Source organism: Beta vulgaris, chromosome 3 (assembly GCF_026745355.1).
Source record: "Beta vulgaris subsp. vulgaris cultivar EL10 chromosome 3, EL10.2, whole genome shotgun sequence".
NCBI classification, from domain to species: Eukaryota; Viridiplantae; Streptophyta; class Magnoliopsida; order Caryophyllales; family Amaranthaceae; genus Beta; species Beta vulgaris.
Genome location: NC_079204.1, coordinates 41,411,283 through 41,419,856, shown reverse-complemented (window position 1 = coordinate 41,419,856; position 8,574 = coordinate 41,411,283). Strand labels below are relative to the sequence as shown.

The window sequence follows — 8,574 nt, the reverse complement described above, 5'->3', positions numbered from 1 at the left end:
GGTATTAGCTAAGAACCTAAGCACCATGAATGAATTCAGTGTGATCAGAGATTTTTACTGTGGTTTCAACAAAGTAAACAACCAAAAGGACATACAATGCCAAGCTTGGGTCACGGAATAAACCCGAAAAATGATGTTTAGTTAATCAATGAGAGTTAAATACGTTTCTTTAAGGTCTCTTCACATTTTCTCTCTCCTTAAAACACACTCAATATCTTCCTCTCTTTTTTTAACATAAAAAAATAAAGAGGCTATTGCAATTCGCGGAAATACTAGGCCTACTAAAAGGCAACAAAATAGATGAAAAGTTTATAGTTGTAGAAACACACTCAACATTACCACTCAAAAAGGTAGGTAAACCCTCCAAAATAGTTCTCTACTCTCTTCACTTTAAAGGGGGGGGGGGGGGATGTCTCAATTTCATCATCCAATTCATTTCCTATCTTCCAAGTATGGTGATGTTTCAGAATAACTACTTTTTAATTCAAAACAGAAAAAATTACTACTTTTGTATCTTGGCTATATAAACTATTTTACAAGAAAAAGCCTCTAGGGTAGCTTTTACAAAATGACCTTTTTATCTATATTTATAAGATTTTAACCAATGGGGTAGAGGGTTGATTATAGGCTATATCCGCCACATAAAACAGAATCCTAATACAATATATCCTTCTCTACATGATCAAAAAGTGTAGACAAGTCAAGAAAACTTATATTGTTTTTACAAAAAAAAAAAAAAATCAGAAAAGTCAAGGATATTATAATCCATACATCTTTACATTAGATAACGGGATTGATTACTTATCCAACTTATTTCACAAAAAAGGATTATCTTTTTCCAAAATACAATCCTGAATTCAGTTGACATATTTTACAGAACCATATCATACTACTACAGTACTACTAGTATGTCCTGATTACACCTAGCAGTTCCAATGCTGGGTGTTATATCGTCCTTTCAGCGTAAGCGAAAATAGTAAAAACAAACAGCCTCCCCCAGAGAAATCCAACGTCCCTCAATACTACATGATACTTTTTTGGATGTCCGGTTGGGGGTCGGGGAGGTAAACGAGATGCGGAGTTTCTTGCATGGTATTGTAATCATCACTGAATCGTACCACTAGCCATGGCAAAGTTCACAATCCGCAACAGCTTGACATACCTGCAAAAATAATCAATCTTGAAAAGATATTGCCATCAAAATAAGGAAAAAAAATAAATAAAGAAACAAAGGAAAAAGAGAAAAGGGTCCAAAATGCTGCTTATAGGGATTGAACTCCCGACATTGGGTGAAGAAAGATAACAATATAACACATCCAGCAAACCACGAAGCCAAGTAGCTTAGTTTGTCTTGAATCTTGATACCGTACCGTTTACTTATAAATTTCTTTCTCCAGTGCTTTGTGCGTGAGACGCAAGAAAGGTGGGTGCATCGCTGGATCTATATGCTAGGCGCCCAAGCTTTGCATTAAGCGCATGGTTGCGTTTGGCGCAAATATCTTTTTACACCTGGTGGGGGTGGGGGGGGGGGGGGAATGTGCACCCCAATGCCCCTAGCTGGCTCCGCCACTAACTGGTGGTAAAGGGAAAGAGTTTATAGGTAATTTTATGAGGAACGTCTCATATCTAAGTCCATAGTACTACATTTCTATCTCTAAATACCTATTTTTCTTTATACATTCCATCACCACCCATTACCACTTTAAATTACTGTTGAGAGGTTATGGACTTTTCAGAGAATATAGATAGATAGTTGGAAATAAAGTTTCATTATCATAGACATTAGCATGAGACTTTTTTGTACAAGATTGCAAATAAATTCCTTATCATTACTACCATTTATTACCGCCTACCAAAAGTATTGTTAATCTCAAAGACGTCCAATAAATGAAAATTAAATGTGTTTGAAAGCTTCGCAACAAATGACATTAGGATTACTTGAAAACAAGCAATTATCTGACTGAAAAATGTGCTCAAAACCCATTCTGAAAGTGGCCTCAACTAGAACGTATGATGAATGGCATTTTTCTTATTGTGTGTGCTCAACCAGTTGGATCATTGCATGAAGCCTGTGTATGCTTAATACTGAGAGTTAAAATGTCATAGGTAAAAAGTGTAAATACCCTAAGGAAAGAGCGGCTGATAGAGTAATCCTGTATTCTCTGGGTATCCCATCATCAAGTTAAGATTTTGTACAGCTTGACCTGATGCTCCCTTCACAAGATTATCAATCTGCAGGACAAGTTTACAAAAGTCATTCTACTTCAGGTGATGCAAAGAAGTCTACAGCACATAAACAAGATAAGTAGATAACACAGATTTTGCCAATATCAAAATCACACTGGTGGAAGTTTAAGGGGGAAAAATCGAACTGCGGATAACGGGTGCGTTCTCTTCACCTTAAAAACATAAGTTTCAGGAAAATTAAGTGTAGATAAGTGCAAATAAGTTCAGATAATTTCAGCAGAACTCCGGTAAAGAGAATACACCACAAATGAAAGAGCAAAACTAAAGTTTCTCAAAGAACATTTTTATATGGAGAAAACACATCTATTTTGCAATGAAGAAAACAAACAAGATAATTCGAGTGTGCTGAAACATACAACTGATATAATAATTGCTCTCCCTGAAATTCGATCAGGAAAGACGTTCATATAGCAGTAATTTGATCCACGAACATTTCGAGTGTGTGGAACAACCCCTTTCTCTAGCAAAATAACAAACTCTTCCTTCTGCAAGAAAAGAAAAACTAACAGCAATCAGAGGGAAAATCATACCCAATAAACACCTTATACATAAGTTTGGAAGTGTATGGCATACAGAGAAATAAGGAGGCATCAGCCCAGGTGCCAAAAAAAGCTGAAACTGGGAGAGAGGTAGATAGTTTACAGTTATTTAGATTACATCAGATTCAGGTCCAGGTGTACCTCAGAGAACATTTTTAACTGGTCATACAGATCATCAACTGTCACTCCCGAAGTCATCTGAACATATATGGTTGATTGCATACCCCGACTCTGCAGGCAAGCAAATATCATATTTCCAAACAAGAAAGTTTGATAAAAGAACATTACACATTGAAACTCCCACTACCATTGGCATCAAGTGTGGAGTAAAGCTGACAGTTATTTTTGACCTCGCAACATCTGAAAGCCCTTGTTCTATTTCAGGAACTGAAAATAAGTGCACGGATATTAATGACTTGCTAGAACTACCAACCCTTATCTTTTTTAAAATAAGTAACTGCTTCCCGAGATCCTCAATCCTGGATAAACTCGGGTAATAACAAGAAAATAGCATAAGAGACCACATAAGGAATAAGATATACTAAAGAAACCAATGAGTTGAAAAACAACGGCAAATGATAATTCCTCTACTGAAGATCTATCAGTAAATACTGACCTAAAAAGCTGTTTGAAAAAAGGATGTAAAAAAAACGTGTCTACAGCAAAACTTTCATAATGTCTCAGGGCATGCTTCGATTGGGAATAATGCATTAGAGGTGTAATAAAGTCAAACCACCTTAATAAAAGGAAAATGAAGGTGAGTTGAGGTGATTTCAAGGGGGATATGTAGTGGTTTTGTGTTGAAAAGGGAAGGAAGAAAAGCTATTATCCCCAAAGGAGGTTAATAGTTACCCTAGGAGGATGGTGGGTAACTATTATCCCCATAATGAGGGTAACAATTCCCCCCTTCCTTCCACTTTCTTCTTACTAACACTACTTTTATCCTCTACCACCACTTCGTCCCCTTTGTCAAACTCTAAGGCTTTAATCACCTTAATTTTCATAACTTAGACTTTTATTACCCCTTTAATGCATTACTGCCAATCCAACCATGTCCTTAATGATAGGCATAGAAGGCCACCAGATTCTGACCATGACGATGTCTTGTAACACCATATGCATGAATTCCTTCAGCTACTTCGGTATATAGATTAGCCTCCTTTGCACCACGTCCTACAAAATGAACTCATAGGTCAATTGTTACTAGATCAGATAAAATATGGCTAATGTACAAAAAGTAATTTCTAAACATTATACTAACCTGCCCCACTCACACCAGATTTTGCATCAATAGTTATGTTACTGTACTCTATTAGATTAGCCTGCAAGACAAAATGACCAAATGAGTAAACAAATGAATTACAGCCTTAGAAGGACAACTCTTCTTCCCCTTCAAGGTTCAATATGTAATTTATCTCTGTTTGAAGGGACAGGATTTGAGTAAAGGCAGGTTAGTACGCTTCTTTGCTCTAATATCGGAAAGCTAGGCCTCCTTGTTCTTGCGCGAGAGACCCAATGTAATAGACTAATAAGCAGTTCCAAATTTCCAATTACTTTTCTTCATCCACCAAAACCTCATCCGAACCTCACTTAGTTAAAGGGGTATGAATGTTAGGTAATAACATTTTCGGTTACTTCTCCATCTCCTCTGCACTCCTAAATCTTCGGGGGGGAAAAAAACAGGATGGTGTCTGCTACTACACATTCTTCAGATCTATTCACTTCTCTCCGTTTAACTCTATCCCCACCCAACTCCCCTTAGAAATTTGTGTGGGGGAACTTCAATTATAACGAAATTAGAAGTTTGTGTCATAAAAAACTCCCAAGTTTGGCATAAATAACTCAGGTAACCTGATTGGAGCATTTAGGTGATGATATGATGACTCTGATTTTCCTGAAGCTAATTTATGGATCATATGCCAAACTAATATGAAAACAAGCTGCATACTACTTCTATGCATGTGACTCTTTGAGAATCTGCTTGGCGTAAATAAATGGTTTAATAGCCCAAAAATAGAGTAAAAGGGGAAAAACAGTAATGTCATGCAAATCCATGTTCTTGTATTGCAGTCTTGCATCTCAAAAAAAAAAATCTATAAAATATTCACACTCAAGGTATAAGCAAACCTTTAACAAGGGAATAAGAGGGATCTGAATTGATGTCGGATAACAACCAGGATTAGCAACTAGCCGAGCATTCTGGATTTCTTGCCTTAAAACTTCTGTTAAACCATAGACGGCTTCTTTCTAGAGACAAGAAACCACACAAATGTTAGGTGTAGAGAGAACGAGAGAGAGAAACAGAGAGAGAAAAGACAATAGATGCATGGGTAACAAGCTCAACAAATGGTTATACAAGGAATAATCACAACTTGCAAAGACTGAAGCAACATTGAAATCAGTTAGATTTTAGGGAATACTATTGACTAGCAATTTAAATAAATCATAAGTTTCTCATATAAATCTGCAATGGCTTAAAAAATTACAGTCTTTGAGATTTTGAAGACACATTGCATGTGCAAACAACAAAAAGTTCATGAAGGAGTGCATTACTAATAAAATTCTGTCATTAGTAATCTATCAAGCTATTTTCATGCCATTGCTTTCAGATGTCTTATCAAACAATAGATGTCTTAACATTGACATGCCATTTGATGTTTTATGACTGAAATCATCAAAGTTCCCTTTTACTGCTTATATTGTTTGCCTGAAGGACTTCACAGTACACAAGATGTACTTGATAGTTTCTTATGACTTGATTATTATACAGGAAAGCAGCCTAGAGGTCTAGACTGACCATAGTATTCTGATGACTAATAATCTGGTATCAAAAATTCTTCGAAAATCACGATATAAGTGACATACCTGTAATTCTGGTGCTCTATGAGGTTGACCATACCATTCCTCATACTCAGCAGTATCCCGCAGTCGGAAGTCCTGCACAACCATTCCCATCAATTTCAAGCAGTTAACTTGCGCACGCTAAAAGAAATTTGCATCACGGAAACTACAAACAGATTAAGGCTCAGTAGGCGGCATTGAACACATACGGCAGAAAGATCAACCACTCTCAGTGACCCAGGAAGAGCTTTAATAATATCCTGAAGAACAAGATATGAGCAAAATCAAATGAGGGTATCACCGTCACATGTTTATAGCATATCAGTACAGAGAAGGAGTATGAAAAGACTTTTATTTTGCTTATATAAATTTGAACGATTAGAATATATATATACTCTGAGAGAAAAGAGACTGATATCACTAGATAGAATCATATCATACAAAGTTTTTTATGTAGTAAAAGGCTGAGAAACACCTGTGTTGTACCATGAGGCAAGCAACAAAACACAGCATCGACATTTGAAAAATCTGCATCATTAACAGCAACCAAATTCGGTAAGTCCTGCGCGCAAACAAGAAGATCAACATCTAAATGAGCGGGTTCATCAAAACATAAATCAGAGCAAACTTGCAAGAGAGAAGCAAGAGTACAATGATGACATACTTGGGCTACCAGATGTGGAAATACTGATGCAATTGATTGACCAGCCTTTCTATCAGCAGTCATCAAAGTAATACCAAAGTATGGATGATTGGCTAGCAAACGAACAATCTAAAAGAGAAAGAAAGTGGCAAACAAATTATTAGATCAAAAAGAGAATTTATCTCAACACCACCAAAAATACAGGTATCCTTGACACTATATGACCTTATACATAAGGGGTTTTGTCAATCTTCATATAAAGAAGCAATACAGCCTGAAGAGTAATGCAGAGAAAAAGGAAATTAAGTAATAATTTGCATAAATAAGAAAACTCCATAAATATTAATATTTCCATTGAGCTAAATTTTAGTAAATTCCAATTGACAACCTAACATAATTAAGACAAATCAACCCAATTTAGCAACTGAAAAAGAAAAGTTCTTTTGTATGAACAGCTTAACATAATTTAAAAAAATTTAACCATCTAACTTTTATTTAATTTTATCTTAGTCCATGCACTGCACAAGTTTAAATCTAGTACAATATCAGCAACAAGTCTTGGGTAGAGCGGGATCACAATAATTTATTGTACATCCAAACTAACTCTATCACACAAAAGATGACTATATCAGAGACAACCGACTATATCAAAAAAAAAGTTTGACTATAAAAAATTGATTATATGTTATATCATACAAAAACTTATTATACAAAAGGTGATTACATCATACAAAAACTGATTATATCATACGGTACCCGGTGCACAATGATAGGGTCCATTCAAGCTTATTTTCAATATCAGAACAGTTATTTCTACTAGTAAATCATGGATAATGCTTTTGAAAAACAATCTAATTAACTTATCACACAAAAAAACTGGAGTAACTGATCCTATATTTTTTTAACTAGCCAAGCAATGTAGGAATGATGCCTTTGTGGTGAATGAAAGTAGGGAACTTCTCACCCTTCTAATGATACAGTAATGATGGATTGTATTATGCTGTTCAAGCCTAAACTGGGATTTTATTTTATGAATGAATGAATGAATGAATACATGCCTTTTAAACCACAAAAAAAAAAAACAAAAAAAAAAAAAAGGCACTTGGTGAACACCAAATTGCCAACAATAGATGGAGCAACATATTTTGCTTTTAAACATAAATTTCCATTAAATGAAATGCACAAGAAATCATATCAGTACCTCTGAGCCAGTGTAACCACTAGCACCAAGAACACCAATGCGAATGCTCTTCTGCAAATTATTCTTCTCAGAAGATTGTAAATTCTTCGGGGCAGAAGCCACCGAGATTCGAACACAGAACCTCTTGACATCCCCACCCTTTGTTTTGCTCTGTCATATTAGTATTAGTATTTTTTCTGAAAGCTATTAATACTCAATCAAGTATTCAACTTTGAGACAAAAACAACAAATGGGTAACAGAACAAACCTTCAGATAGCAAGAGTGAGTTACATAAGATGAACCAAAGACCACTGAGCTCATTTTTCTCTTTTCTTTTTCTGGGTTTATTAAGGAAGCTGCAAAGATCCAAAAATGGAGAAGTGATGAATTATTTACTGATCTTTCCTCCCAATCTTCTTATTTGTTGCTCGTATTCCGGGAACTGGAAAACTAATTTGGTGAAGAGCAAATTCGGAAATGAAAAGACTTTGTCTACCACCTGTGGAGAAAATTAGGAACAATTTCTCAAACTGTGTTGGGGAGGTAGAATTTTTCAGGTTACAAGTTACAACAAAATTAGGAGAAGGAAACAAATAATCATGGTAATATATGAATAGTACATATTGTTGTAATATTCTATTTAAACAGTGAACGGATAAAACGGCGTCGTCCATGATTAGACACTACACTGCAGATGCAGTGATATGATGAATTACCGGGTGAATTATTCACCCGGCACTATATATACTGCACCTCGCGGGAGAAAATCAGTAACACAACAATAAGCGCTTATTTTTAATCTTGCTTAAAATCTCTCTATAATACAATACGTTATCAGCACGATTTCGCTCTACTATCAAAAGGTAGTTCTTCTCAATTGCTACTAATTTTTTTTTCAAAAAAAAAAAATGGATCACCAGTGTAATGGGATCAATACTATTCTAAACAATGTATCCCTTTGTAGTATATATTTTATCATAGAACGTAATAGTGTACCTTGCACCACAAACCCGTCACGAGGAGTTGGTAGTACACCCCAACGCCATAATACTAACGTTAATAGCCACGTCGGTGAACGCCGACAAACCACCGTCCCTAACCTCAATGATAACCCTCCTCCGGA

The 8,574-nt window shown here is 35.7% G+C and overlaps 1 protein-coding gene across 3 annotated transcripts; it reads right to left on the bottom strand.

Moving 5' to 3' along the window:
* Positions 1-740: 740 nt before the first annotated feature.
* LOC104906821 (probable N-acetyl-gamma-glutamyl-phosphate reductase, chloroplastic) lies at positions 741-8,038 on the bottom strand. 3 transcript variants are annotated; one of them, XM_010695638.4, is made up of 14 exons: positions 7,719-8,036; positions 7,472-7,621; positions 6,292-6,399; positions 6,103-6,189; positions 5,837-5,887; positions 5,652-5,723; positions 4,914-5,033; positions 4,048-4,108; positions 3,879-3,959; positions 3,094-3,173; positions 2,928-3,017; positions 2,604-2,732; positions 2,124-2,232; positions 741-1,179 (listed from the first exon to the last, which is right to left on the bottom strand). In XM_010695638.4, exons 1-13 carry the CDS (start codon positions 7,770-7,772, stop codon positions 2,125-2,127), a joined length of 1,191 nt encoding a protein of 396 aa, XP_010693940.1. In that variant the 5' UTR covers positions 7,773-8,036; the 3' UTR covers positions 741-1,179; position 2,124. The 3 variants fall into 3 exon arrangements, with proteins under 3 accessions (XP_010693940.1, XP_010693939.1, XP_048497457.1); XM_010695637.4 differs by having other exon boundaries at positions 741-1,162; positions 7,719-8,035; XM_048641500.2 differs by lacking the exons at positions 741-1,179; positions 2,124-2,232 and having other exon boundaries at positions 2,890-3,017; positions 7,719-8,038.
* Between the last annotated feature and the right edge of the window lie 536 nt (positions 8,039-8,574).